The sequence below is a fragment of the Aspergillus vadensis genome (genome assembly GCF_003184925.1).
Source record: "Aspergillus vadensis CBS 113365 unplaced genomic scaffold BO88scaffold_24, whole genome shotgun sequence".
NCBI lineage: Eukaryota > Fungi > Ascomycota > Eurotiomycetes > Eurotiales > Aspergillaceae > Aspergillus > Aspergillus vadensis.
The window spans coordinates 528,909-555,582 of NW_020292062.1; the positions used below are offsets into that span (position 1 = coordinate 528,909).

At 51.2% G+C, this 26,674-nt stretch overlaps 11 protein-coding genes across 11 annotated transcripts; 7 read left to right on the forward strand and 4 right to left on the reverse strand.

Annotated features, from left to right (window-relative positions):
• Positions 1–2,273: 2,273 nt before the first annotated feature.
• On the reverse strand, positions 2,274–4,522 carry aclA (putative ATP citrate lyase subunit (Acl)). Its single transcript, XM_025707444.1, has 3 exons — positions 4,197–4,522; positions 3,638–4,116; positions 2,274–3,555 (listed from the first exon to the last, which is right to left on the reverse strand). Exons 2-3 carry the CDS (start codon positions 4,076–4,078, stop codon positions 2,539–2,541), a joined length of 1,458 nt encoding a protein of 485 aa, XP_025559531.1. The 5' UTR covers positions 4,079–4,116; positions 4,197–4,522; the 3' UTR covers positions 2,274–2,538.
• A 2,428-nt stretch (positions 4,523–6,950) lies between these two features.
• BO88DRAFT_348202 (putative ATP citrate lyase, subunit 1) lies at positions 6,951–9,135 on the forward strand (the record flags this gene model as incomplete). Its single annotated transcript, XM_025703409.1, has 5 exons — positions 6,951–7,090; positions 7,145–7,261; positions 7,314–7,503; positions 7,556–8,651; positions 8,708–9,135. 5 exons carry the CDS (start codon positions 6,951–6,953, stop codon positions 9,133–9,135), a joined length of 1,971 nt encoding a protein of 656 aa, XP_025559532.1.
• A 407-nt stretch (positions 9,136–9,542) lies between these two features.
• BO88DRAFT_407481 (uncharacterized protein) lies at positions 9,543–10,173 on the forward strand. Its single transcript, XM_025707445.1, has one exon. It carries the CDS (start codon positions 9,758–9,760, stop codon positions 10,079–10,081), a length of 324 nt encoding a protein of 107 aa, XP_025559533.1. The 5' UTR covers positions 9,543–9,757; the 3' UTR covers positions 10,082–10,173.
• A 418-nt stretch (positions 10,174–10,591) lies between these two features.
• Positions 10,592–11,923, reverse strand: BO88DRAFT_394941 (GTPase GPN2). The gene is made up of 3 exons (XM_025705171.1): positions 11,594–11,923; positions 11,430–11,530; positions 10,592–11,364 (listed from the first exon to the last, which is right to left on the reverse strand). Exons 1-3 carry the CDS (start codon positions 11,880–11,882, stop codon positions 10,693–10,695), a joined length of 1,062 nt encoding a protein of 353 aa, XP_025559534.1. The 5' UTR covers positions 11,883–11,923; the 3' UTR covers positions 10,592–10,692.
• A 125-nt stretch (positions 11,924–12,048) lies between these two features.
• BO88DRAFT_446157 (WD40 repeat domain-containing protein) lies at positions 12,049–13,420 on the forward strand. The gene is made up of 3 exons (XM_025710267.1): positions 12,049–12,090; positions 12,142–12,397; positions 12,465–13,420. Exons 1-3 carry the CDS (start codon positions 12,081–12,083, stop codon positions 13,261–13,263), a joined length of 1,065 nt encoding a protein of 354 aa, XP_025559535.1. The 5' UTR covers positions 12,049–12,080; the 3' UTR covers positions 13,264–13,420.
• BO88DRAFT_407484 (ribose-5-phosphate isomerase RKI1) lies at positions 13,394–14,555 on the reverse strand. The gene is made up of 2 exons (XM_025707446.1): positions 14,010–14,555; positions 13,394–13,943 (listed from the first exon to the last, which is right to left on the reverse strand). Exons 1-2 carry the CDS (start codon positions 14,386–14,388, stop codon positions 13,501–13,503), a joined length of 822 nt encoding a protein of 273 aa, XP_025559536.1. The 5' UTR covers positions 14,389–14,555; the 3' UTR covers positions 13,394–13,500.
• A 426-nt stretch (positions 14,556–14,981) lies between these two features.
• On the forward strand, positions 14,982–16,991 carry BO88DRAFT_394949 (NEDD8-activating enzyme E1 regulatory subunit). The gene is made up of 2 exons (XM_025705172.1): positions 14,982–15,510; positions 15,570–16,991. Exons 1-2 carry the CDS (start codon positions 15,136–15,138, stop codon positions 16,869–16,871), a joined length of 1,677 nt encoding a protein of 558 aa, XP_025559537.1. The 5' UTR covers positions 14,982–15,135; the 3' UTR covers positions 16,872–16,991.
• A 186-nt stretch (positions 16,992–17,177) lies between these two features.
• BO88DRAFT_407486 (MFS transporter) lies at positions 17,178–19,294 on the forward strand. Its single transcript, XM_025707447.1, has 5 exons — positions 17,178–17,490; positions 17,576–17,596; positions 17,669–17,726; positions 17,788–17,847; positions 17,911–19,294. Exons 1-5 carry the CDS (start codon positions 17,371–17,373, stop codon positions 19,155–19,157), a joined length of 1,506 nt encoding a protein of 501 aa, XP_025559538.1. The 5' UTR covers positions 17,178–17,370; the 3' UTR covers positions 19,158–19,294.
• A 337-nt stretch (positions 19,295–19,631) lies between these two features.
• Positions 19,632–21,649, forward strand: BO88DRAFT_394955 (putative carboxylesterase; the record flags this gene model as incomplete). Its single annotated transcript, XM_025705173.1, has 6 exons — positions 19,632–20,031; positions 20,106–20,275; positions 20,339–20,386; positions 20,439–20,620; positions 20,677–21,018; positions 21,071–21,649. Exons 1-6 carry the CDS (start codon positions 19,847–19,849, stop codon positions 21,647–21,649), a joined length of 1,506 nt encoding a protein of 501 aa, XP_025559539.1. The 5' UTR covers positions 19,632–19,846.
• A 366-nt stretch (positions 21,650–22,015) lies between these two features.
• On the forward strand, positions 22,016–24,253 carry BO88DRAFT_407487 (putative homogentisate 1,2-dioxygenase). Its single transcript, XM_025707448.1, has 7 exons — positions 22,016–22,449; positions 22,509–22,531; positions 22,593–22,767; positions 22,820–23,422; positions 23,481–23,643; positions 23,707–23,829; positions 23,885–24,253. The coding sequence occupies exons 1-7, from the start codon at positions 22,330–22,332 to the stop codon at positions 24,142–24,144; spliced, it is 1,467 nt and encodes a 488-aa protein (XP_025559540.1). The 5' UTR covers positions 22,016–22,329; the 3' UTR covers positions 24,145–24,253.
• Positions 24,254–24,888: 635 nt separating this feature from the next.
• On the reverse strand, positions 24,889–26,561 carry BO88DRAFT_407491 (serine/threonine-protein phosphatase). The gene is made up of 6 exons (XM_025707449.1): positions 26,126–26,561; positions 26,005–26,046; positions 25,782–25,887; positions 25,186–25,719; positions 25,042–25,114; positions 24,889–24,985 (listed from the first exon to the last, which is right to left on the reverse strand). Exons 1-6 carry the CDS (start codon positions 26,273–26,275, stop codon positions 24,913–24,915), a joined length of 978 nt encoding a protein of 325 aa, XP_025559541.1. The 5' UTR covers positions 26,276–26,561; the 3' UTR covers positions 24,889–24,912.
• Between the last annotated feature and the right edge of the window lie 113 nt (positions 26,562–26,674).

The following is a 26,674-nucleotide window of genomic DNA, read 5'->3' on the forward strand; positions in this document are numbered from 1 at the left end:
CATTGTCTGGCGCGATGAGGGCAAGTAATCAGATATGATAATCTCCTCTCTGCTATTTTTTCCCATATTAAGTACGACCGAATGCTGGGTAGAATTATCTGCACCTTACCGTTCCGTCCAACAAGACCGATAATGTGACAAGAAGAGACCTTCCAGTATTGTCAAGTCAGAGGGCAGCCGTTCGACCACCTTTATATACTACTTACTTCGTGAACAAAATGTTCATTCTATCTTTATCCCAAAGCAGGCGGTAAAACAAACTCATGGCCAGCTGAATAGGCGTATCAGACTGCTTCGACCCGTCGTCTAGACCCCCATGAGAAGACACGCGTAGGCAGTTCCGAGGATATACTATCGTTCTCCATCTGAACATATAATAACGGCAATAGTCAGCAAGGGGACTGACATACGGGTGATTCAGATACAGTAATACAAGACTTAGTAGCAATTATCACCATTATCAGCACCTGTATCAGCAACATCACTACAGTTTAGACAGATAGAAATGTCTGATGCAGAACCCTGCGTCGTTCTAACAAAACAACGATAGGGTAGTGAAACAGGCTCAACGCTGATCTAACCGGGGGTGGTTGGGATCAGTCAGCAAAGATGCCGAATATTTGACTGACTACGGAGGGAGTAGTAGGAATCATACTAGGTATCACAGTGACTAGTGGCTAAAATTGCTCGCTCAAGCCTGATACATTGTCGGGTGGTCAACTACACTCCTGGTCTTGATTAAAATGAGTTGGTACTATGTCACTCAGCACAAGAGCTATAAGAGTCAACCTTCGGAGATGTGTATAAATAGCTTGTTAAAATCGATGTAGTGTAGTATTCTGCATAACTTCGTACAGGTTCTGCTTATAGGTCATTAAAGTAGTAGTTGCTCTATATATCTCTTCTATAACTTGAACGATTGACTACTCATCGTGCAGTTTCAAGGGTGTTCTTCACCTCGTGAGGTTCAATGCTCGGGCTTCAGGTGATGCGCCGATACATATTAACTGACGGGCAAAACGCGGATGTATATACCCACATAGACCAACCGTTCCAAACACGACAATATAATAGACGCGAAGCATCGCGCAGCACTTTCTACTTTCATGAATTGCATTGGCAAATCGGTGATCTCAGTTGAATAAGTATACTAAAGCTTAGCACACACCAAAAACAACATCCTCAATCCAATATCACGAACAAGGGTTGAGTATATATACCGCCATCAGTTAGCTACTACCTCGGTAATCATAGAGTAAGTAGTAGTAAACAACCCAACCAAACCACCCACTCAAAACAGCACACAAAAGCAAAAGAAAAGAAACTGATAAGATCCAATCTAATCACCCAGCTAACTACGTACAAATTAATAATTAAAACCCATCCTCGGCCCCTCAAGGCCCCCAAAGCCCCAAAGCCTCAAGGAAGTAAGTAAATAAATTCTCCATCACGCAAAGGCCCGTCCCGTTCTAATCGATGCCATCTCATAGGCTGTAAGCTTATCCGTCCACCACCACCACCTACCCATCCATCATACTAAGTACTACTACTAACATCCGCGTTCCATCCATCCGCGTCCCGTCTCGGACGTACGGAAGCCACACACAACCACACAACCAACCCTTACCCCCCCTGGCTAAGGAAAATCCTTTTCCAATTAAAGTGTCGGCCACGCGAGAAATCAAGCTCATCTTATCTTATTCCTTTCCTTTTCTTACCCTTGCAGCCCTGTGGATCTGGGGTTTTTAGGCTTTCCGTTGAGAGAGATTAGGTGTGGCACCGGTTTTGTAGTTTATTTGAACTTCCTTTTGTTACGGCGTCTTACTTACTTGTATGTATGTATGTATGTATTGTGTATTTAATATACTTACTTACATACATACCTACTTACATACATATGTACTAGTTGTGGACTTGGTTCCTTGGTTGGGACCTGCGTGTGCATGAGGTGGACGTGGTGCTATCTGTCTGTCTGTCCGTGTATGCGTGTGTGCCTTATTTGCTGTGCTGGTTGGTTTTAGGGTAGCTTTGTTATTGGTGTTGTCGTGCGGTTGTGATGTGTCATATTGTATATATGCAGTCCACGTGTGAGGTAGGTGGGGAGGGTGGTAGGGTAATTTAATTCCCATATACTATGTGCCTATACTGTGGATAATTGAGGGAGGGTTGTGCGTTCTGGGGTTGAAGAATACGGACGCATGATAATTACGAGCGTATCGATGCCTTATTACATGCATACAATGGTATGTAAATGGTGGAATACATGGCTCCAGTGACAGTCATAGATCATATCGTTCTATTAACGACTATCTTAAGTCTAAACAGCATCAACTCCAGAACGAGTATCCCCTCTTCCACTTGCCCTGCAGTGTAAAGCTGGGCAAACCGTTTGTACCGTCAATAAAAAAAAAAAGAAACAAGTTAACAAGATAGCGTAAACAACCATATCATGCCATGCATTGAGAAGAAATGAAGAAGGTTCTCATAGGAAATTAAATTAATTAGAATTCAGTGAAACGTGCCCTGTATTTTCTTTTTTTACGCGGAACCGAACTCCTTGATGTCGGTCTTCTTGCCGAGGAGGGCAAGAGGCACAATACCACTGACGTGCATCTCAGGGCCGTAGACGTGCATGTTGAGGCCAAGCTCCTCACCAACAGCCTTGATGTTCTTAAGACCCTCCTGGTAGTTGGGACCAGCACGACGAACCCAGATCTGGACCTTGTGCTCGTTCAGGACGGGGGCAACCTCACGCAGAGCGCGGATGACACCCTTGAAGGTGGAGGCAACGTTGGTGAAGTTGGCAATACCACCACCGATGAAGAGGACCTTGCCCTCGGGGTGGATGGGAGAGCGCAGCATCAGGTCGAGGATGGTACGGGCGTAGTTGAAGGTCTGGGTCTCGGTGGGAGCACCGGAGTACTCACCGTAGTTGGCGAGCTCGCTGACGAAGCCAGCAGAGGCAATGGCATCAGCGTACACGACGGAGGCACCACCACCAGCAACCAGGGTCCAGACACGGCCGTTGGCGTTGAGGACGGTGAGCTTGAGGGAAGCACCGGTCTTAGCATCCATCTCGGAGATGAACTTCTCCTCCTTGCTCAGCTCACGACCGAAAGGAGCGGGGAACTCCATCGGGGGGCCAGCGTCAATGTTGACCTTGTCGCTGGAGGGAAGGGTGGGCAGACCCAGGTTGGCGGGGCTACGAGCAATGGCCCACTTGGTACCGCACTCGAACTCAGCAGTCTGGTCGAGCTTGGCAGCCAGATCGAGGAAGTGAACATCAGCCGAGGTGGCATCAGCGTTGGGGATGACAACCAGAGGGTTGATCTCGAGGTAGGTGAACTGGCAGTCAACGTAGACGGCGTAGAGGCGGGAGATGAAGTCAACGAGGACGTTGTGGACACCCTTGGGCACCTTGCTCAGGAGAGCAGCAGCGATCTCCTCGTTGGAGGGGTACTTCTCCAGGTTGACGGGGATGAGAAGCTTCTCAGCCTTGGCGTCGACATCACCAACGTCGACACCACCCTCGTGGGTGAAAAGGATCCAGTCACCCTAACATGGTGCATTAGCATTGCTACCCCGCAGCGACGGAGGGCGCCGATCAAGCGGCGGAGAAAAAAAAAAGCAAACTTACCTCACGCACGGAGTGGATGTTGATGTAGTACTCAGTCTCCTGGGGGTGAGGAACGAAAGGCTCAACGAGGAACTGACGGAGAACGCCGGTGACCGTCTCAACCTGGACGTCCTTGGCAGCACGGGCCTCAATCCATTCCCTGGCCTCGGCCCAGGTCTTGTTCAGGGCCAGAAGGCCACTCTTTCCACGTCTCTTGATCAATTGGTCGGGCTTGGCCACAAACTTGGAGCCGGGAGTCAACAGCCAGGGGTAGCGGACCTCAGCCTGGTCGAGGACATCCTTGACGGCAATATCTTCGGGGAAGTAAAGGGAGGCGAGCTTAGGAGGAGGGTTGTGCGTGGAGGACGGAGGGAGAGGAGTAGGCTTGATGACGGGAGCACGAGTGAGGTGGTAGTTGAGGATGGCCTTGCCATCAGCTTCGAGGATCGACTTGGCGGACATGATGATTGTATAGGTGAAAGAGGAGAGGTATAATTATACTAGATAGACATGTAAGTAGCTGCAGAGCAATGGTTTGGGGGCAGTGGGAAGTAAACCCCGAAATGGATGGGAGGTATACCTAGAGGACAATGTATGTAGAGGGAGATAGAGAGAGAGGGAGGAGAAAGGGAATTGGAAGATAGTAGTCTTGATTTTTTGGAAGGTCTGGAAGAAATCACCAACCAAAAGGAGGGAGCAAGAAAATAAAATGGAGAGTGGAAGTAAAGAGTAAGAGGGGGAGTGATGGGAGGAGGGGAGGACGAAGAGGAAAAGAAGAAACAAAGCGGGAAGGAAAAAAAAGAACCTAAACGGAGTATTGCAAGAGAAGCGCGCCGATTAGTCGGTGATGATAAGTGACGGCCGGCGAAAGGAGGGTACTAGGAAGGTAAGAGGGAGGGGGGGAGGGGGGAGGGGAGGAGAAGTTTCGACGAAGCAAATTTTTTGGGGTCCGAAGATGGAGTGAGGATTGGGATGGAATGATCAACTGAAGCCACAGTAAAAACCAAAAACCACCCAAAACCGCCTTGATACAGAGGATACAGAGTACGATCAGGGCCGAGCTCGGGGCAATACAAGGGGCTTAGCGGGTTGCGATGCTGCAGCCAGCGGACTTTGTTGAGATTCGGTGGAGCCGCCGTAAGAAAAAGCGGGTCGGCCCAAGACCCATCCTGTCAGCCGGGATTGGCGGCGTTGGGGATCCTCGGAAGCCATTCTCGTGAGTATTTGACTCGCAGTATCTGCCCTACGCTGTAGCCTCAATACTGAAGCCCCCCCTACAATCACCAGAATGGCTTGTTCGACTCTTGCGTCTTTTTTTGTTGGGTACTTTGCTTGACGCTCTTCGTTTTGTTGACGACACCACCATCATCATCATCACCCCCCCCTTGTCCCGAATGGCTGAATGGCTCGTAACCAGGATTTCCTTTACAACCTCCAATAATGCAGTGATAGTGGCAGATGTGTTAGCTGGACAACCTAAACATGTCTGATCACATTGAACTAGATAACGTGTCCTGCTCGATGATGTAATGGGGTTTTGTGGTTTTCTTACTTCCCCGGCTCACAACTTCCCCATACTTTCTTTACTTTACGGGAATAACCACGATTCTTCCCACCAAATAACTAGTAATTTGTTCTGGATGGTTCTGAAATTCAGGTACCCCTGCTTGCTATCTACGACTGTAGTATTAGTGGTAGTAGTATAACTGTCATGTATGTATGAGAGGGGATGGTAACATGGCAGCACTACTCTATCTAGTATCTACATACAATATGCTGGAAGCCTAAACCTAAGGTACATACCACAGATAGATGGGAAGGGCGATATACCTACTTGGGTAGGTGCCCGTATGATTCCAGAAGCATACTTTCATACTTTCCAAGTAATATCCCGTAGTATACCGCCGTTTGATCTTTCGGTGAGCGGCCAGCGAAATGGAAAGAAAAACCTCCTTTGAATTTAGGGGGCCTCGTGCATACGCATCGGCCCAGTCCCTGGCCGCAATTGGGACCTCCAGTTTGCTGATCCAGCAGACGGATGTAGGATCCACCCGCTTTAGCCCCAACCAGACCACCAGAACCACCTCCCGGTTCGATGTGTACGCAGTATCAATCAGAATGCCCTTGCCCCCGTAATACGGAGAACCGTGGTCTCGGTGTTGCTCAGACGGTCTATTTCGGTTTTTAACCTATACTAAACTGATTCAAGACATTTCTGCATGCTCCGATTCTTGCCTAACAACACTCCTTTTTGCCAGCCAACGGAGTCCTCCGATTAGTTAGCCGAACAGGTGACAGTAGTCACCAAGTTTGTTGTAGACAACTACGGAGTACTCCTTCCTACGCCTCTCCTAGTAGATACTAGTAGTATAGTGATCGGTCAATCAATCCCCCACGGAGTTTGTTGGGCGTTGGAATCTTTCACTAATCGCTTGATTCACCCGTCTTGTGAGCATAGTACTATACTCCGGACTCCGGACTCCGTAAGGATCTATTGATCTTTCACTCTCCATCTCCAATCTCAAAACCTATAGACGAGAATCGGCTTCTGACTGCGCAATGTCATTTCGGATTGCACGCCACTAGTCCGGTCGAGTGAAACGCCCTCCCCATAGCTGCTACTATTCTAGCGAAGTTGACCCATTTGTGATCCATCCTTGTCGAGATTTCCCCAACTGGGTTGTTTCGGACCAAGAGTTGCCTGCGCCAGGATCATTGATACTGTATGGTACCATCGATACGAGCCCCATTCATACGCCCATACCAGACTCTGTACTATGTACCTGCTCTTTCCTCACTTGGCCCCATAATTTTTCTACCCCCCCATCAAGCTTCCCGATATCGTCCCCTCCTTTAGCTACTTTTTTTTTTGTCCGTTCCATTTTCTTTTTATCTTACATCTTGTTTTTCTCTCATCTCCCGTCTTTTTCCCATCAGTCCACTTCCTTTCTCCTCCTCCCTCCTCCCTCCAATTTCTCAAATCTCCATCTGGTTGCCTCGCTCTTCCAGCTTCCTACTCTTCTCTTCTCCCTCCTTCTCCCTCTACCATCCTAAACCACACTTCCTTTGTGTTCAGGTCGCAGTCTCACGAAGCGGCTTGTCACTACTTCATTTATCTATATCTCCCATACCTACCTAATAATATCCTCCTTTAATCCTTTCTCCTATTCCCAACTCTGTTGACAGGTATGTGGGTTGTTCGATATATTATTATTATCATGGCGGATGCATTTCCCCTCCCACGGATTCTTCCCACACAGCACCCGCTTTATGAAAACCTTCTTGATCTCTTGACACTGACATCTTGCTCGATCTCACAGAGTATTCAGCCAACATGCCTACCTCTGCTCCCCTCGTCAACACCGCCAATGGCGCCTCCGCCAACGACAACATCACCCGCTTCGACCCCCCCAGCCGTGTGCGCTCTCCCCTCAGCAACGCCCTCTTCCACAACAAGACGAGATGTTTCGTATAGTAAGTCGTGGTCTATAGCCATGCTCAATTGCCCTGGCTGACGATCTGCCACAGTGGTATGCAGCCCCGTGCTGTCCAGGGTATGCTTGACTTCGACTTCATCTGCAAGCGTTCCACTCCCTCCGTCGCCGGTATCATCTACACCTTCGGTGGCCAGTTCGTGAGCAAGATGTAGGGCAAACCAGGTCCCATCTCCTGAATTGAGATACTGATGCAATTACAGGTACTGGGGTACCAGCGAGACCCTCCTCCCCGTCTACCAGGATGTCTCCAAGGCCATGGCCAAGCACCCTGACGTTGACACCGTTGTCAACTTCGCCTCTTCCCGTTCCGTCTACAGCTCCACCATGGAGCTCATGGAGTGCCCCCAGATCCGCTCCATTGCCATCATTGCTGAGGGTGTCCCCGAGAGAGTAAGTTCTGCACTAAGAGACATCATGCTGTTCTCCGCTAACAGCCGAAAAGCGCGCTCGTGAGATCATGGTCAAGGCCAAGGAGAAGGGCATCACCATCATCGGACCTGCTACCGTCGGTGGTATCAAGCCCGGTGCCTTCAAGATCGGTAACACTGGTGGTATGATGGACAACATCGTTGCCTCCAAGCTCTACCGCAAGGGTTCCGTCGGTTACGTCTCCAAGTCCGGTGGTATGTCCAACGAACTCAACAACATCATCTCTCAGACCACCGACGGTGTCTACGAGGGTGTTGCCATTGGTGGTGACCGTTACCCCGGTACCACTTTCATCGACCACCTGCTCCGCTACCAGGCTGAGCCCGAGTGCAAGATCCTGGTTCTGCTGGGTGAGGTCGGTGGTGTTGAGGAGTACCGCGTCATCGAGGCCGTCAAGAACGGCACCATCACCAAGCCCATCGTCGCCTGGGCCATCGGTACCTGCGCTAGCATGTTCAAGACTGAGGTTCAGTTCGGTCACGCTGGTGCCTCTGCCAACTCCGACCTCGAGACTGCTGTTGCCAAGAACAAGGCCATGCGTGAGGCCGGTATCTTCGTTCCCGAGACCTTCGAGGACCTTCCCCAGACCCTCAAGGAGGTTTACGATGACCAGGTCAAGAAGGGCATCGTCAAGCCCCAGCCTGAGCCTGTCGTCCCTAAGATCCCCATCGACTACTCCTGGGCTCAGGAGCTGGGTCTCGTCCGTAAGCCCGCTGCTTTCATCTCCACCATCTCCGACGACCGTGGCCAGGAGCTCCTCTACGCCGGTATGCCCATCTCTGATGTCTTCCGTGAGGACATTGGCATTGGTGGTGTTATGTCTCTTCTGTGGTTCCGCCGCCGCCTCCCTGCCTACGCCAGCAAGTTCCTTGAGATGGTCCTCATGCTTACTGCTGACCACGGTCCTGCCGTGTCTGGTGCCATGAACACCATCATCACCACTCGTGCCGGCAAGGACTTGATCAGCGCTCTCGTCTCTGGTCTCCTGACCATCGGTTCTCGCTTCGGTGGTGCCCTGGACGGCGCTGCTGAGGAGTTCACCAAGGCCTTCGACAAGGGCATGAGCCCCCGTGACTTCGTTGACACCATGCGCAAGGAGAACAAGCTGAGTAAGTGAACCTTCATTGTACCTGTAATGTCGAACAGCCTCGCTAACTATGCACAGTCCCCGGTATTGGTCACCGTGTCAAGTCCCGCAACAACCCCGATCTCCGTGTTGAGCTCGTCAAGGAGTTCGCCAAGAAGCACTTCCCCAGCACCAAGCTGCTCGACTACGCTATTGCTGTCGAGACTGTCACCACCTCCAAGAAGGACAACCTCATCCTCAACGTTGACGGTTGCGTTGCCGTCTGCTTCGTTGACCTGATGCGCAACTGCGGTGCCTTCTCTTCCGAGGAGGTTGAGGACTACATGAAGATGGGTGTCCTCAACGGTCTCTTCGTCCTTGGTCGTTCCATTGGTCTCATTGCCCACTACCTCGACCAGAAGAGACTCCGCACTGGTCTGTACAGACACCCCTGGGATGACATCACCTACCTTCTCCCCGCCCTCCAGAAGGGTGGCTCCGAGGGCCGTGTCGAGGTCAGCGTCTAATTTTCTACTTAATACATTTACATCTCATGGATTAGTCATAAAATCCGTCATTGTTGACGTCGGAGTTGTGATGGCCTGTTTTCTTTTCACCCATGTTTCTTTCTGCATCGGTTTGGTTCGCTTCATATCTCATCTATTTCAACTTACAATCTGTAGTGGCACATGTGGCATGACTCGCTGTTAAAGGTTGATGAATATCACGCAACGATTAAAGAAATGTGCATCCTATCAAAATTGTAGATTAACGTAGATGTACTGCTGTTCTGGACTGTTTTATGCATGATTAGTTGATCTGCGGTTCCCAAAGTATGCTTCTTCATCCGAGTAGGCGGTAGATCCAGCGCAGGCCCACATGCGGCAGAAAAACGGCCTCTGCCCGCGCCGATCTGCTCAATATAACTACCATCTTCCAGCTTTCAAACATAATCAATCGAAAAGACAACCACCCATTGCAGTTAATACTAAACGCGCATTCTACCAGGAGGTGGCGCGCAACAATCCTCTCCCGAGAAATCATCCCGCAAACCAACTCCCACCAAATACCAACTATCAACCTACCACCACTACAACACCATCACCACCACCACCAACCCTCCACCACATACCACTAAAATACTAAACAATGGTTCGCCTCAAACACCGCTACATCCTCCTCGACATCCTCTACCCCGACCCCTCAACATGGCCCGCAGCCACCTCTCGCACCAAGAACAATAACAACAGCAACAACTCCCAATCCAAATCCAAATCGCAAGCACAGCTACAAATCCACTCGCCCACATCCGACGCCCTAACACCCGGTCTCCTAGCAAAGATGGTGCGAGAGGAAGTTTCCCTCATGTTCGGCGATTACGGCGTCGGTAGATTAGGTGGTGCTGGCGCGGGGGGTATTAGTGGTATGTTTGTTTCCTTTTCCCCCGCCTTCATCTTTGATTTTGCTTTGTGATTCCTGTCTGCTGGTGTGTGATGATGAGACTGATGATTTGGTTGGGTATACAGTGAAATATCTCTCCCCGGCTACTTCCACGGCGATTATTCGGTGTCCTCGTGCCTCGTTCCGGCTTGTCTGGACGGCATTGACTTGCATGTCGCAGGTTCCGGGGTTTAGTGACCCTGGGTCGAAGAGGTCCAGCTCGATGAGGCCTTGTGTGTTTCGGGTTATTAGGGTGTCCGGGACGATGCGCAAGGCCGAGGAGGAGGCGATTCGCAGGGCCAGGAGGGAGATTGTGAGGTTGAGGGAGGCGGAGGAGAGTGGGGTTTTGGAGGGGTTGTTGGGTGGGTTGGTTGATGTCGGTGGGGAGGTGAGTACGCCGGGTACTGGGGGGGAGGGGGATGTGGATTTGGGTGTGGATGTGGATGTGGTGATGGAGAGTGAGGATGATGATCGATGATGGATTGACGTGTATGGGAGTTATGTTTCAGGGGTGGGGGCTTGGGTTTGGGTGCTGGGAGTTTTGTCTTGATCGTTTTCATTAGAGATACCCTATATTATACAGTGTGTATGTATGTATGTGTGTGTGGATAGAATATGGTTGCTGGGATAAATTCCATGTCATGTCATGATGTTCGTATAACCTTCACGCCGCCATCTGGTATCGAGCCCCTCCCCAGATCGTCGTATTCGTCGTCATCATCGAAGTTCATATTGGGTTTCTTTGCTGATGCTTCTTGAGCTGCCTTTTCATTGGCTTTCGCCTCTTCCTCCAGCTGCTTTAGCTCGTGCTCATCGTACGTGTCTTTCGCGTCAAGCCACCGCTCTTGCACATCTCGGATGTCCATCTGTCCCAGACCTTCTCGGACAGCAACCTGCCAGATGGAGTCATTGGCACCCTCGGCGGGTCCGAAGACGTAGCCACTGGCACGGTCGATAACATGCAGTAGATTCATCATGCTCTTCTTGTCCTCTACGGCTAGCGTCTCGAAGCTCACTAGTCCGAATTCCTCCACTAGGTCGATGATCGCGTTATTGAGCGGTCCGAACTTTTCGTGTGATAGCCGTGACGACTCGGCTTCGAGGTGCGGTAGGAGGTAGCTGAGGTCTTGCACTTCTGTATAGTAGTCAAGGTTGAATGGCAGCTGGGAATAGTTCGATAGGTTGTCGATCTTGGTGAGGACGTTCAGGTGAGGTAGGTCCATTTGGAGCATGGCGCGGAGGGAGAGGAGAAGGGCGGAGATGTACATTGATGGTAGTGTGAGGTTATAGGAGTCAATGAGATGGATCACGATGAGCTGCGCAACGTTCGTTGTTAGTATTCGCATAGCATGTAACTCCGGATGAGGCGGGTATGACATACTCTGTAGCCCATCTTCTGCAATTTGAAGAATATGTTCCGGAGGGAAGAGTGGTGTGTGAACAGTTCAACTTGGCCCGGGCAGTCGAACAAGACGTAGTCCTCTATCATATTTAATAAGTATTAGCGTAGGATCTTGTAACATCTGCACGGCAGAATGCGCATACCTCCGAGATCCTTCAGTCCCTCCTCAAGCCAGTCAAAGTTCTCCTCTAATTCCTCCAGCGCATACAAAATACCCCCGTTAGGCCCCAACTGATCCTCACTCATGATCTCCTCTAACGTGACAAGGTCGCGAACGTCCAGCGCGCACGGATATGATGTTTTATCATTTGCGGGGTCCAGATTCACAATGGAGCATTTGCGACCAATAGCTCCGAGGAACTGGTGCATGCCATTGCAGTAGGTGGACTTACCGGCACCCGGGGGCCCTATCACGAGCTGCGCGAACGGCATGATGAAGATCTGCGCACAAGAATGTGTTCGATCCAGAGAATGTCCGACGTCAATGCCATCAATCGATGATGATGGCGGGGAGAATATTCCAGGGCGGTGTCGGGTGGCAGAAAATGGGCTGAAGGTGAAGCTTCCATGACGACGGGCCGATCAACAACGATATACAATTGGGCTCGTTGAAGGTTCAAGCAAGAAATCATGGCGTCAAGTAAGTCGCGAATTGATTTTGTGTCAATTTCCATTCACTGACAGGCATCAGATCAATTCTCTGTCGCATCCCCGCCGACGGATGCTATCTCCGCCTTGAAGTTCTCGCCCGACCCCGACTCCACGCGAATCGTCGTTTCTTCATGGGATAAGAACGTGTATCTGTACGACCTGCGCGACGAGAATGGTGCTGTCGGAGAAGGCAAGCTGTTACAGAAGTTTGAGCATCGTGCTCCGGTGCTGGATGTGTGCTTTGGCGCAACCGAGGATGAGATCTACACGGCTGGCTTGGACTGGGACGTCAAGAAGTGAGTTCATGTCACCTCCGTTAGCAACCGGCGCATCCTCAATTCATTCCCTGCTGACACCAAACAGAATTGATGTAGCATCATCCACTCAGACCGTCCTCAGCAGCCACGAGGCTGGCGTGCGCAGCGTCGTTTTCAGCAAGGAACACAACCTAGTAATATCCGCATCCTGGGACTCCACGTTGCATGTGCACCCGACGAACGATCCCGCCACAGCCCCCGCTATCATTCCCCTCCCCTCAAAGCCCTTTTCCATGTCTCTTACCGCTACGAAGCTCGTCGTCGCAATGGCTTCCCGCGCCCTACACATCTACGATCTGAAAGCATTGGCCATGCTCACCGCTCAGTCGGAGGGTACGGGCCCCAACAAGATTGAAATCGAGCCCTGGCAGCGAAGGGAGAGCAGCTTGAAGTTCATGACTCGCTCGGTGGCATGCATGCCCGATGATGCAGGATACGCGTCATCCAGTATTGAGGGCCGTGTTGCGGTCGAATGGTTCGATCCTTCTGCTGAGTCGCAGGCCCGCAAATATGCCTTCAAGTGTCACAGACAGACGGCGGATGATGTCGACGTCGTCTACCCTGTCAATGCGCTGGCGTTTCACCCGGTCCACGGTACGTTTGCCTCCGGCGGTGGTGATGGTGTGGTCGCGCTTTGGGATGGTATCGCGAAGAGGAGAATCAGACAGTACCAGAAGTACCCGTCGAGTGTGGCTGCCGTGGACTTTAGCGGTAATGGAAAGTACCTCGCGATCGCGATTAGCCCGGGCTTCGAGGATGGGAAAGATGATGTTGTCGAAGGGACGGTTAAGATCTTTGTACGTGAGCTTGGAGAGACGGAAGCGAAGGGGAAGGGCGCCAAATAAGCTTGAGTATATTGTCGCCTTATGAAACTAACTTACTTTGTCTTGATGACCGGCGTGCGGAGACTGGTGTTCTTGTTCTTACTTTTGGTTCATTGATATCACAGTTACGAGGCACCAGGTTATAGAAAGCGTAAAATAGTCCGATTCGTGCTAACAGTCTACATGGTATCATTTGTACTTGTACTTTTTCTTCTAATCTCTTGACGTATCGTATATGGCGTTAGGGAGCAGTCCCATTCAAGCAGCGGCCTTTCTGACAGACACCGAGCCGTCAGGCATACCGAAGTAGGCAGCAATAGGCTTCTGGCCTCCGACACCACCGAGCGCCTGCGCCTGAGGGCCCGTCACGCCAGAGAAGATACCCACGTCGAGAACACCGGGAATCTGCTTGATCGCCTGAGAGAGGGCGTGGACCTCCCACACGCCGTCCTTGCCACTACCGTCCTTTCCGGCAGCGACGTCTGCCTGGGTCAGCAGAGTCTTGAAGGGAGCGTCGATAATGTAGAAGGCCTGGTCGGTCTTCAATGGGCCTTGCTTGGCATCGGAGTTCAAGCGGATAGCGGGGTCAATGCTGCCAATTTCCTTGAGAGCACCAAGAACGCGACGAGCCGCGATAGGAGCGACTTCGATGGGGATGTACTTCCAGCCGGTGAGCAGGCGGGATTGGAGCTTGCGGGAGTCTATCATCGGGAAGTTAGTGCGCATGCCCTCCAGACACTATCGTCATCGGCGCACAATGTACTCACCAGCCACACAGATGAACTCCTTGGCCTGAAGAGCCACAATCTTCTCCTGGAAGAGACAAGCACCACCACCCTTGATCAGGTTCAGCTCATCGTCGACCTCATCGGCACCATCGAAGGCAACATCCAAGACCGTGCCTTCGGGAAGGGCATCGAAGTCCACCGCGGTCAGACCAGCGTTGACAATCAGCTGCTTGGACTGGAAGCCGGTGGGGATGTATTTGGTGGCGGAGGTGTCGATTCCGGACTCCTTGATGGCCTCGACCACATAGACAATGGTCGAACCACTGCCAATGCCGACGTATTTGGCGTCCTTGGGGTAGTGGTTCTCGACGGCAGCCTTACCGGCAGCGCGCTTTGCGGCTTCGACGACGCTGGCCATGGTGGAATGACGGCGAAAGGTAGCGTTGGAAACGGAGAAGAGGGACAAAACGGAAGGAGACGAGCGATCTGGTCGTAAGCAGAGACGAACACGAGAATAAATAGAAGATGAGGGGAAACTGCCGAGCCGGGGTCTGTTGTTCAAGATTAGTAGGCGGACTATTCCGGGGACAAGAAACCCTCGAATCGAGCCCCTGCAAATTCGGGGAGGAACCGTCAAATGTAGTGGATGCCCGCGGTGGGGGGAGATGCGACAAGCCCAGGGAAAGTTTCCAGCAAAAAGATTGGACCACTTACAGGGATGACAGACAGCCACGCGGAAGTGCGACTCTCATGGCATAGCAATTGAGATCTTGACAGCTTATATCATCCGCTTACAGAGTAGATCCATCTGATAATGCAGCGAGTGACAGATTGTTGTTCGGCGTCTTTTACTCCGGCGGGGTTGTGTCGTCATAGTATTTGCAGCCTCAGGCATACAGGCAGCAAGGCCACCAACAGCTGTAGTGGGTCCGTGCATTACATCGATCATGTGACTGTAGCCAACATATGCATTCCAACGCTCTTACTTGCTCGGAATATCAATACCTCAACAAGTCATCGGTCCATTTGGGTGCTTGTGATCGTGTTGCTCCATCTTCTTACGACCAGGGTTAGTCACTGGAACATTATTCCAGCTTGTTGATCCCCCTCCTTTCGATCCTACTTGTCTTTGTCTATCTCCGTCTCTTCTCCGCTTTAGCCCCTCATGGCAGAGGCCTTCCCGAGTGCTTTGGTTGGACCGTCCTCGAAAGAGAGGAAATATGATCGCCAATTGCGCTTGTGGGCAGCAAGTGGGCAGCAAGCTCTAGAAGAATCCCGCGTGCTTCTTGTCAACTCTGACGAACCCTGGGGAAAGCACAACACAGGTGTATCCGGTGTTGTCGGCGTGGAAACCCTTAAGAACCTTGTACTTCCTGGAGTCGGAGGTTTCACGATTGTGGACCCTGCAGTTGTCACCGAGCCGGATCTCGGGGTAAACTTTTTCTTGGAAGAAGAGAGCTTGGGCAAGTCCCGAGCCGAGGAGACCTGTCGATTGCTACGAGAATTAAACCCGGACGTAGATGGAAGCTTCTATACTAAGGTGACTAATCCACCCAACTGCTCAATGATGCTGCAGAGCTAACGAAACCTGAGCACAAGTCAATCTCAGAACTGCTGAAGGACCCTGAGTTTCTTCCGCAGCACAAGCTGGTCTTGGTGTCTGGACCGGTAAAACGCCCTTCTTTGGAAGCCATTTGCAAGGCTGCTAAAGAATTTGGCATCCCAGTAATCTACACTCGCTCGGTTGGATTCTATTCCACCTTCTCTCTCCAACTGCCGGCCGCATTCCCTATAGTAGAGACACATCCAGATCCGGAAAGCACACAGGATCTCCGTCTCCTCAACCCGTGGCCTGAGTTGGCAGCGGCCGGTGCTAGCATTCGCAACCTGGACAGCCTGGATGATCACCAGCATGGCCATGTCCCGTACATTTTGCTTCTTCTGCATCACCTAGAGCAATGGAAAGAAGCGCATGATGGCCAGGTACCATCGAACTACAAAGAAAAATCGGAATTCAGGGAACTGGTGCGCTCTAGTGCAAGAACAAGCAATCCCGAAGGTGGAGAGGAGAACTATGATGAGGCTGTTGCCGCAGTTCTGAAGACTTTGAACCCCTTCAGCTTACGCAGTTCCCTTCGTGAGATCTTCGAGATGGAAGAATGCAAGCATCCAGCCCCGGACTCGGCCAACTTCTGGATTATCGCGGCCGCCATCCGTGAATATTACCAGAGACACAGTGTCCTTCCTTTACCGGGCTCTCTACCCGATATGAAGGCTCAATCAGCCGACTATGTTTCTCTTCAGAACATCTACAAGTCAAAGGCTCGCAAGGACATAGAAGAAGTCACCCAGATCGTCCGAAGCCTCGAAGCACAGCTTGGACCACGCCCGGCCCCAGCTTCGGACAAGGATATTGAGGTCTTCTGCAAGAATGCGGCTCACATCAAGGTTATCCATGGCCGCGATATCCCGATAGTGGATGGGGAGGCAACTACCATAAAGGCGATTCGGAATAACATTGATATTCCAGACTCCCTTGTGCCGACCTTCCTTGCCTTCCAGGCTCTGGATGACATAATCACCGACATTCAAGCGGGCAAGATATCAGAGGAGGCCTTGGAAGATGAGAAGGTGTGGGACTCTGCAATAGACGGCATCCTTGGTGCACTTCAACCTGAAGGTGCATCCACTATTGAGGACGGAGACGCAAGGGAGCGAATCCTACAAGCGGCGCAGGAGCTACGGAGGACGCAAGGCGGTGAACTACACAACATCTCCTCGCTCACCGGAGGACTAGTCGCGCAGGAGGCGCTCAAAGTAATCACCAGGCAGTATGTGCCCTTGGATAACACTTGCATTTTTGACGGGGTACGCAGCCGCAGCGAGATGTACAAGCTATGAAGACGGTGGCGAACATGAAACCTGCAGTAGCCCCCATAAGGCAGCATTATGCCATGAGTCACGAAAATCAAGACGCCACTTCACAATTGGTCAACCAATATTACTTTTATATTTCTAAACCAGCAGCACTGAACCACTCATCTTCACCGTAATCTGTAGATATTCCATCCCGTTCCGCCGATGAGCCTGTGACCCATCGATAAGACTGGGCTCGGGCCCCGCGGGCGCCGAGCAAATCGCATAGCAACAGGATTTGAACCTGACCGGCCACTCCCTCATACACGTATAACTAGACCTTCCTTCCTGACACAAAGTAAATCCTACTTAGTTACCTTTTTTAAAATTAAGTAATCGTTCTGATCTGCATCACACTAAAGCATTCTGTTAAGATCACATACCCGCGAAGCATTGCAGAAAGTCAAGTCGGCCCCGATGTTGCGGAACGACCCAGTCCCATTCAAGCAGTACTAGTACATAACATACAATACAGCCTTATAACATGACCTGGAATCTGCGTGGCTTAGTGCCAGGGCAGAATGACACCAAGCCACCGGTATTCTTGAAGTGGAGGTCATCTAATGCGTTTATTATCTTCGTGGTGGTTTTTGCTGTCTTCACGGTATGCTTTGCGTTGCGCTGCTTAGCTTGGCTCGGACCCTTGATTTGATTATAGTTACACGTGCTAACTACCACATGTTGAATAGGATGTTTTACTTTATGGGCTGGTACGTGGCTTGAGTGTACCATTGAGTAAATTATATCTGGGTTCAGCTTGCTGATGTTGAAGTCAACCGTAGATTGTTCCCGTGGCTCCTACCGCTTTACATGAGAGGGTTGGGATGTCTGTTGATCAGGGTGAGTTGATCAGTTCTATCTCTAAAGATACTGAGTTGATGCTGACTATGACTTGGGGTAGAACAATCATGGACGTCTATCTTGTTAGCATTGTATGGCGCAGCGCTATTAGCAGCATCGCGTAAGTATCACCCTTGCAATATCGTTTCGACGAATGTTCATGCTCATTGACTGTAACATCCAGCCGTTGCGGGCTATATCGCCGACCGCTTTGAGTCTCGATGGTGGCCACTCATTGTCGGATTGCTGGCACTGGGCGCTTCTACGGCTCTACTCTGCGTTGGGACTCACCTTAGTCTCTGGATCATTGGCCGTATCTTCCAGGGCGCATCCGCAGCGGTTGTATGGACGGTCGGAGCCGCGTTGCTGGTCGACACGGTGGGAAAAGATGGCCTTGGGCAAGCGATGGGTTATATCGGGATGGGTATGACCTTGGGAATCATGGGTGGGCCGCTTCTGGGTGGTGTTATTTACGCCCGTGGCGGATACTATGCCGTCTTTGCTCTGGCGTTTGCCCTCGTTGGCGTGGACATTGTTTTGCGGCTGGTCATGATCGAGAAGAAGCATGCGGTGAAGTGGTTGCAACAGGAGAAGGAACAGAGTCCGGATATTTCGCCGTCTGAAACCACGGAGAAGTGCTCTGATGTGGAAGATGTTACTGATAGGTTGTCCGCTGGTGCATCTGATGATAAGTCAGGGGTCCCGGTGTCAGTCGGACAGCAGTCTGCTGAGAGTTCTGCACATGCGAGTCCCAAAAAGACTAGAAGCGCTGTTCTTACTCTTCTCGCTTCAGATCGCATGATAGTCACCATCTGGGCGTACTTCATCGTCTCCGTGGTCCTGACTTCGTTCGACAGCGTCCTTCCTCTCTTTGTTGAGGACACCTTTGGCTGGGACCAGACAGGACAGGGGCTGATTTTCGTGCCCTTGTCCGTTCCTCATATTTCCGATCCATTCTTCGGCTGGATCAACGACAAGTTCGTGAATGCACGCCGCTACATGGCGGCAGGAGCACTCTTCTCCACCGTACCCTTCATGGTGCTGCTCCGTCTTGTCACGCACGATTCCATGGGCCAGAAGGTGTTGCTATGCGCATTATTGGTTCTCATCGGCTTTTGTATAGCCTCGTTGATGCCTCCGCTGTTGGTTGAGGCGTCCTATATTGTGGAGGAAAAGGAGGCACAGGACCCTAATATCTTCGGTAAGGGTGGTGCCATGGCTTTGTCATATGGCATCCTCAATTCCGCGTATGCTGCTGGAACCATTGTTGGTCCGTTCTTTGCAGGCTTTATCCGGGAAAATGCGGGCTGGAAGACTATGACGTGGGCTTTGGCCTTGCTGACTGGTGTATCTGGTGTGCCTATTCTGTTGTTTTTGGGAGGGTTTCTGTTCAAGAAGAAGCGAAGTGAAACGGCTGCATCGGAAGAGTGATTGACCATGGAGGAGGGAAAAATGAAATGGGGGTAAGCGGGTTCAGCATATAATGGTGTACATACATAGTAGTAATGTCTGGTAAAGAAGTCTCACCTCAATAGACATAGAGCTTACATGACTCTTCATGAAAACAAGCATTACGAGGATTGTAATGATTGGGGTAAAGGATAGACAATCCCCAGGTGTTGTTGTTCTGAGTGGAAAGACAAGGAACGACAACCCGGTTTCAACTGCTCGTTTCTGAGGATCAGACCAGTGACACTTATTACTAGTGAAACGGCAAGAAAACTATTCCCGGCTCCGTGTCTTCGAACCGAGCCCAGCCAGGAACCAAGAAGATCGATCAAAAGTAGAAAAGAGAGACCCAACTTTGTGCAGCGGGTGGATCTCCCCGCAACAGCCCCACCTCATGACGGCCAGCCCCAAGTTGCCCTCAATCCAGCCAGTCACCCAGCCAGACAGCTCGGATATCGGCATTTCCTGGTGAATCATGAGCCGGATCATAAGGGATGGATGCTGAGAAATCACTGACGAAGACGAAGCTGAGCTAGAATGCTTCGTCATAGAAGGCAATACAAGCCGGTGGCGCCATCCCCGCCTGTCTTTCCGGCTGGACTGTCCTGTAAATTGTCCTCGTTCAAACTACCTCCTCTTCGCGTGTAGCATACTGTGAAGGTATTGGCAAGATGGCATCTCCGCTAGTACAACACCAGGGTCTTCGTGCGACGTTCACGGGTATAGAGAGGGTGTCGGAGGGGGTCACGGTGAATGAGTTTAGGGGTATCAAGTACGCGTCTGTCCCCGCGCGGTTTGAGCGGGCTCAGCCGGTGGATGACTTTGGGGATGCTGTTGTTGATGCTTCTCAATATGGGTACGACTCGGATTCCTTCTGTGCTGGACGGGAACGCGTGGATAAGTGCTGATATTGGATTCAATTTTGGGTAGGCCGAGGTGTCCACAGGTCGATGTTGACGTTCGCCATTTGTTGCGCATCCCAGAGGACTTTCCAATTGGAAAAGAGCCTGAGGATGAGTTTGAATGTTTGAACTTGGATATTACCTGTCCCCCGGTGTCTTCTGCCAAGGGACCTCTTCCTGTGCTTTTGTGGATATATGGTAGGTAACGTCATATGGTCTGTCTATACTATCTAGAAAGCAATTGCTAAATACATCGTACAGGAGGATCCCAGGTGGTGACATTCTGCTCGGCTGCATCGAAGATCTGCGGTAAGAAGGCCAAGAAAGGGCCTCTATCAATGACTGACAACAGAATAAATAGACCCCATCAAAATCGTTGCGGACTCTATCAAATCCGGCCAGCCGATCATCTTCGTCTCAATCAACTACCGACTCAATATCTTCAGCTTTGGTGACGGCAAGGAGAAGAACCTTGCTATCAAGGATCAGAAACTAGGCATTGAATGGGTGCGGAACAACATCTCCGCTTTTGGAGGCGATCCAGTATGTACTACGTCGCGCGGTGGTCTATCTGCTAAAGCTAATCGGTGTCCTTACAGAACAACATCACATTGGCTGGAGAGAGTGCTGGGGCGGTATATGCTCATGCTCATCTAGTCACTGGTACACCTGTTAAGAGGGCTGTACTGGCTTCTGGATCCCTCTATCTCTCTTCCCCCTTGCCGGTTGAGAAGGGTCAAGGTCTCATCAAGGCGCTGGAAGCCAAGGTGCAGGAACTGGGCGAGCCATCACTCCGGCTGTCGTCAGTGCCCGCTCTATTGCAGGCATTGAAGGAGTGCAATGTGAACACCATGTGGATACAAGAGGATGAGGACTTTCAAGGATGGGAAGGCAAGTCTGAATTGGTGGACGAACTTATGATTGGCGATACTGAGTATGAGGTGGGTTACCCTTTATCGCGGACTTTGAAAGCATTTACTTATCTCTGTGCAGTCGGTCATCTGGAGGAACGGAATCGAGACATTCGATGGAGAAGCCATTACTGCAGCGTTTGAACAGGATGAGAAATGGGGTACAAAGTTACGCAAGATGTATCAGGTTGTGGCTGATCGACCAACCGCCTGCAAGCTGGGTGCGCTGGACCTTGTGAATGATGTCCGTTATACTCTGCCGGTGGAAGTCGTAGCCGAGAAACTACAGGCATCAGGGAAACGAGTCTACAAGTATGTGGTTGACCAGGCCAACCCATGGCAGGCATCCAGCCGAGCCCATCATGCTGTTGACCTGCTGTTTCTGTTTGATGGCGTCGACCTGTCCTTCAACCCTGCTGCACAAGCTGTCGGTCAGGAGATGCGGAAGCGTTGGGTACAGTTCGTCAACGGGGGTAGTCCATGGTCTACGGAGCGAAGATTCGCCTACGGACCTCTGGGAAGTTCTGGAGAGATTTCTGAAGCGCAGTTTGCGTCTAGAAGACGGGTCGAGCATGTTCAAGCTCTTAGAGAGGCTGGGATGGGTGTCTATATGCCTATTGTATTTGCCTTGACGGCAGGCAAGATTAGCTTGTTGAATTAGACGGCGATCTACTTCATAGTTTCAATAGATACATAAACAAATTTCAAATACAATGCCTTTAACACCTCCTATGCTATTATTACTTTTGTCTGTGTCACCGTAAGCTGTGAGCTATTGATATAAAGGAGATATTTCTTTTTTGAAGTGTATACCAAGTAGTATACATCGGCAATTCCAGCAGTGGCTGCTACCCGGGGGTGTCCCCGCAAGCGCAAAGGCGGGCGAACTTCCCCACCGTTACTCAGGCCTGACTCATGTGGGGTCGCTCCACTGGCTGATGCCTGAGGTGCCTGATGTTGCCTTAGTCCCTCATGGCTTCTACTGCTCTCGGCAACACTACCCCCTCGACATCTGCCGAACCTCCCCCAATTACTTGCCAACTTTCCATATTGTATGCAATCCATCCAATACTCCCAAACTCTGGTCTCATCCATCCATCCTGACTTGCTGTCTTGGAATCAGCTGGCCCGGATATCCGGATGGCCAGCGGTCTGATTAATTGCTTCATAATGGCTTCCCGCTTGGACCGACTCCACCAGCTCAAGTATATGAGCCTGCTGGAACCTGCCCCGGCTCTCCTCCCCATATATCACGATTCATGACTCTATCAACGCTGTAATCACTTCTCCAAGCCCCCCTTTCTTCTACAATATCTCCTTTCTTGAGACCTACCACCCATCATGCCCTCCACAAGTGACCTCGCCGACCCCAAAGAATACCAGAAGATCTTCCACTGGGCAGAGACACAGAAGGATGGCACCATTCCCTCCTTCGCTACCAGGCGGAATGATCCTTATGAAGTAAGTGTTTTGTGCCACTGCCTATCCTCTGCGTACCGTTGCTAATTCAAGCGTATCAGTACCAAGCCGGATTCGGCAACTCGTATGTCAAAGCGCTCTCCTGCATCTAGCGATTCAACTGGCTGATGTAGTTAATCTACTAGGTTCGCCTCTGAGGCTGTGCCTGGCACCCTTCCACAGGGCCAAAACAGCCCTCGTAACGTCCGCTTTGGCCTGTACGCCGAGCAGATGACGGCCACGGCCTTCATTGCCCCGAGACATCGCAACAAGAAAGCATGGTTGTACCGTGCCCGTCCGGCTGTTGCCCACCAGGGATTCGTATGTTCTGCAGCTGTCATCTAGGATTACTACCTACTAACATTGACTATAGACCGACCTTCCCGATAACAAGGACACAGAATCCAACTTTCTCCCTCTGAACCCCCGCGTTCATGTCTCTCCTACACAGCTTGCCTGGTATCCTTTTGACATCCCAACCAATGGCGAAGTAGACTTTGTCTCTGGTCTGAAGACCGTGGCTGGCTCGGGCGAGCCAACCCTCCGGGAAGGCCTGGCCACCCACGTCTACACTGCTAACACCAGCATGACCAAGAAGGCTTTTGTCAACTCGGATGGTGAGATGGCCATCGTTCCCCAACAGGGTGCACTGGACATCCAGACCGAATTTGGTCCCTTGTTCGTCCAGCCCGGAGAGATTGTCATTATCCAACGCGGCATCCGATTCCGCGTAGAGCTTCCCGATGGGCCTTCTCGTGGTTACATCCTTGAAATCTGGGGTAGTCAATTTGAACTCCCTGAGCTGGGACCCTTGGGTGCCAACGGACTCGCCAATGCACGGGACTTCCTCTACCCTACGGCCAAGTACGAGATCTCCAAGGAGCCTTGGGAGGTTGTCTACAAGCTGGGCGGAAAGTTTTTCAAGAGCACACAAAACCACAGTCCGTTTGACGTGGTTGCCTGGCACGGCAACTATGTATGTTGCTATTCCTTTTTCAGCATACCTCACAAAAGTATACTAATGCACCATACAGGTACCTTACAAGTACGACATGACCAAGTTCGTCAACGTTGGCTCCATCTCCGTTGATCATATGGACCCCTCCATCTTCTGTGTCCTTACAGCCAAGTCTCGGGATCCCACTGCTCCCTTGGCTGATCTACTCATCTTCTCTCCTCGCTGGGATGTTGCATCGCGTACGTTCCCCACACAACTGAAATCACTTGACTCTCCCACCTCGCTAACAACGACGAAAATAGACACCTACCGACCTCCATACTACCACCGCAACGCCGCCTCCGAACTGATGGGTCTCATCTACGGCGACTACGGCGGTCGTTCCGACGCCTTCCAGCCCGGAAGTGTCTCCTTCGAATGTGGCAGTAAGCACCCCCCCAATATCAACCCAGAGAGACCATCCATCTAACTCAACAACAGTGGTCCCCCACGGTGTAGCATACGAAGAATTCAAAGCCGCCACGGAAGTCGACCCGCCGGCCATGCGGATCTCCGAGGCCTCAATGGCATTTATGTTCGAGTCGAGTCGCCCATTCACCATCACCGACTACGCGTGGACAAGCAACAAGCGCCACGAGCACGAGCCTAAAATGTGGGATAACCTCGTCGACAACTTCTCCAAGCACGAGAAGGAAGTCGAGGAGTTATTGGCCAAGAAGGCTCAGGGGATGAAGATCTAAATTTTTCGTAGCAGATATATGCTATGGTTTGTATTTGTTTTCATTTCTCCTTTGAGCTTAGCCATTGATTTTCTGTGTGCGTGTCCTTGTTTATGCCTGTGATCTGTCATGATTGTATTACTAGATGTCTTGTCTGTACATATTTGAGACACTAGTTGTATATGCCATGTTGAATTGTGAAGAATTGTGACGTGTGCATGACGTATATTATATTCAGGTACCGTCATTTGTAGGATGCAGAATGCCATATCTAGAGATTCCATGTTTTGTTTGCGTTCTTGGGGGAAATAGAGAGAAGAGTTGGGAAGCCCGTCGAATAGAGTAGGGGAAGGACAACAAAGCAGGACATATTCTCCAAATGCTCAGGTATGCCTCAAAGCATGACAAATGGGTAGAAAATGATGAACGACTACGGTTGGTCTGTCAAATTGGGCTCGAAGCTCATAATGCATGTGTGGTGTATGTCTACCTGAGGCGCATACCGGTTTTCAGGCAGCGACACAGGGCATCACCCCACCGGGTGGCAACAGGAAACCATAATGCAAATTGTATGTATTATGACGGTATAGAAAAAACAACAAGTCTCGGAACGTCTTTTATTTTCATGAATTGGTATCAACACGGTCAGAAACACGGACATACAATTATTTAGGCCAGACCGCCTTGGTTGTGTCTTTCTGTTGCCAAACGTCCCTGGAGCCCTTTCGAAGGGTCGGAGAACCTCAACTTGCCAGAGGTGAGCCGGTTATGTCTATCACAAAAATCAAATCACAGGAAGTAGTCGGGTGTGCGCCTCGAGACCATGGGTTCTCCTGCGCGCGGGCAGGGATCGAATTGTAAGCTGTAGATTGCGTCAGTATTTTCTTAGGCGATTGCAATGGTGGGGTCACCCCATACAAGGTATATTTCAGATGCTCGTCAATTTCCATGATTGCGGCTTGGTTACCGCAGCGGTAGCAGTAGTTAGGAGCTGAAGAGACATAGTTAGTCATGACCGCCATATCACGCGTGACGTGAGCCAAATTCTGCAGTGCAGCATACCGGAGAAAATCGTGACCACATTTCTATCCTGGGACCAGTTGTAACCCTCCATTACCAGCTGGTGCGCCCGTGCCACCAGAGTCAAGCCGTTGTTGTGATTAAATGCCTCCGAGATATCCTGCCCGAATGTGTATCCAGCACCACGGGGAGAGATACCCCAGCCGCATCGGTCGTCGGGGTCACTCCACAGAAGGTCGCACATGGGACCCTCGTGCGGGACCTCCTGAATCCGATCCAGAGAGCGGATGTTGTCGAGGGTGTCGATCGACGGACTCAGACCGCCGTGCAGACAGAAGATCTGGTTCTCGATAAGTGCGGTGAGGGGGAGGTAGTCGAAAAGGTCGGTGAAGTATTTCCACACGTTAGCGTTGCCGTACTTGCGCAGGCACTCATCGTAGAAGCCGTAGACTTGCGTGATCTGGCGCGACTCGTGGTTTCCTCGCAGGATGGTGATACGCTGGGGGTAACGGATTTTGAGGCAGACAAGGAGCGTGACGGTCTCTACAGAGTAGTAACCACGGTCGACGTAGTCACCTAGTGGGCGGGCGGGTGAGCCAAGGGGGACGACTGGCATAAGCAATAACACGCCAACTCACCCATAAACAGGTAGTTTGTATCCGGATTGGGGCCACCAATGCGGAACAGCTCCATCAGATCATGGAACTGACCGTGTATATCACCGCACACAGTCACTGGACATTTCTATAGATTGGAAAGAGTCAGTCCCGATCGGTCGCAACGGCCGCGGGGCCACGAGCAGGGCCGCGCAGCGCGGGAAGGCAGGCCACAACATCAACAGCAGAAAAGTCAATCACATACCACGGGCTGCACGTTCGACTCATCCTGCAGAACCTCTCTTGCCTATGTAGAAAAACACGACCACGATTAGGATTATTCATTTCCGAAGACACCCAAAATTGCCAGCGGAAGCAGCACACACCCGATCACAAAGCCTCCGGACATCTTCCTCCGCTAGTTGCTTGCAGGTCATCAAGCTTTCGATCCATCCATCGAGGGTGGGTATGGACCCCGGGTCGGTGGTCGGGGAGAGGTGGTGAGGTTCGGGCGACCGCGCCGTATCGATCTCCATGTTATTGTCCATTGAAAGTAACCACCAAGAGCGAGGATGAGGGTGGTGGGGGGAAAGAGAGCGAGTTCAAGATGACTGCAACCGAGGTGGGTGGTGGAGCGGGACCAACTGGAGAGGGGAGGTCTCGTGAGGGAGGCGTGGATTTCTTAGAGGGGGGGGAACCAGGTCGGTCGGACGAGACACGGTGCACCAACGGAAATTGAACGACGGACCAAGAATGGGACAGCAAGCCCTGTCACCCACAGATTGAAGAAAGATAAGAGGGGCAAATAAGGGGGTTTGAAATAGGAAGAGATGAAGGGAAAAGGTTGGGGGGAGGGGAATGACAAGAGAGAATAGAGAAAGGGAGGTGTGAGCTGGGATGGCGGTGGTGGTGCTGGTGGTCAGTGGAACAGTCAG

Excerpts from the sequence above, each read along its gene's own strand:
- BO88DRAFT_394949 (XM_025705172.1), top strand. The coding sequence starts at position 15,136 with ATGGCAGAGGCCTTCCCGAGTGCTTTGGTTGGACCGTCCTCGAAAGAG. Across the intron at positions 15,511-15,569 it reads ATGGAAGCTTCTATACTAAG|TCAATCTCAGAACTGCTGAA; the intron begins GTGACTAATCCA and ends CCTGAGCACAAG.
- BO88DRAFT_407481 (XM_025707445.1), top strand. The coding sequence starts at position 9,758 with ATGGTTCGCCTCAAACACCGCTACATCCTCCTCGACATCCTCTACCCC.
- BO88DRAFT_394941 (XM_025705171.1), bottom strand. The coding sequence starts at position 11,882 with ATGCCGTTCGCGCAGCTCGTGATAGGGCCCCCGGGTGCCGGTAAGTCC. Across the intron at positions 11,531-11,593 it reads GGGACTGAAGGATCTCGGAG|AGGACTACGTCTTGTTCGAC; the intron begins GTATGCGCATTC and ends TAAATATGATAG. Across the intron at positions 11,365-11,429 it reads TGCAGAAGATGGGCTACAGA|CTCATCGTGATCCATCTCAT; the intron begins GTATGTCATACC and ends AACGTTGCGCAG.
- BO88DRAFT_407491 (XM_025707449.1), bottom strand. The coding sequence starts at position 26,275 with ATGGAGATCGATACGGCGCGGTCGCCCGAACCTCACCACCTCTCCCCG. Across the intron at positions 26,047-26,125 it reads TCCGGAGGCTTTGTGATCGG|GCAAGAGAGGTTCTGCAGGA; the intron begins GTGTGTGCTGCT and ends TTTTCTACATAG. Across the intron at positions 25,115-25,185 it reads TGTGGTCACGATTTTCTCCG|CTCCTAACTACTGCTACCGC; the intron begins GTATGCTGCACT and ends ATGTCTCTTCAG.
- BO88DRAFT_407484 (XM_025707446.1), bottom strand. The coding sequence starts at position 14,388 with ATGGCCAGCGTCGTCGAAGCCGCAAAGCGCGCTGCCGGTAAGGCTGCC. Across the intron at positions 13,944-14,009 it reads GGAGTTCATCTGTGTGGCTG|ACTCCCGCAAGCTCCAATCC; the intron begins GTGAGTACATTG and ends TCCCGATGATAG.
- aclA (XM_025707444.1), bottom strand. The coding sequence starts at position 4,078 with ATGTCCGCCAAGTCGATCCTCGAAGCTGATGGCAAGGCCATCCTCAAC. Across the intron at positions 3,556-3,637 it reads ACATCCACTCCGTGCGTGAG|GGTGACTGGATCCTTTTCAC; the intron begins GTAAGTTTGCTT and ends GCACCATGTTAG.
- BO88DRAFT_407486 (XM_025707447.1), top strand. The coding sequence starts at position 17,371 with ATGACCTGGAATCTGCGTGGCTTAGTGCCAGGGCAGAATGACACCAAG. Across the intron at positions 17,597-17,668 it reads ATGTTTTACTTTATGGGCTG|ATTGTTCCCGTGGCTCCTAC; the intron begins GTACGTGGCTTG and ends AGTCAACCGTAG. Across the intron at positions 17,848-17,910 it reads AGCGCTATTAGCAGCATCGC|CCGTTGCGGGCTATATCGCC; the intron begins GTAAGTATCACC and ends TGTAACATCCAG.
- BO88DRAFT_446157 (XM_025710267.1), top strand. Across the intron at positions 12,398-12,464 it reads TTGGACTGGGACGTCAAGAA|AATTGATGTAGCATCATCCA; the intron begins GTGAGTTCATGT and ends GACACCAAACAG.
- BO88DRAFT_407487 (XM_025707448.1), top strand. The coding sequence starts at position 22,330 with ATGCCCTCCACAAGTGACCTCGCCGACCCCAAAGAATACCAGAAGATC. Across the intron at positions 22,450-22,508 it reads GGCGGAATGATCCTTATGAA|TACCAAGCCGGATTCGGCAA; the intron begins GTAAGTGTTTTG and ends CAAGCGTATCAG. Across the intron at positions 22,532-22,592 it reads CAAGCCGGATTCGGCAACTC|GTTCGCCTCTGAGGCTGTGC; the intron begins GTATGTCAAAGC and ends TTAATCTACTAG.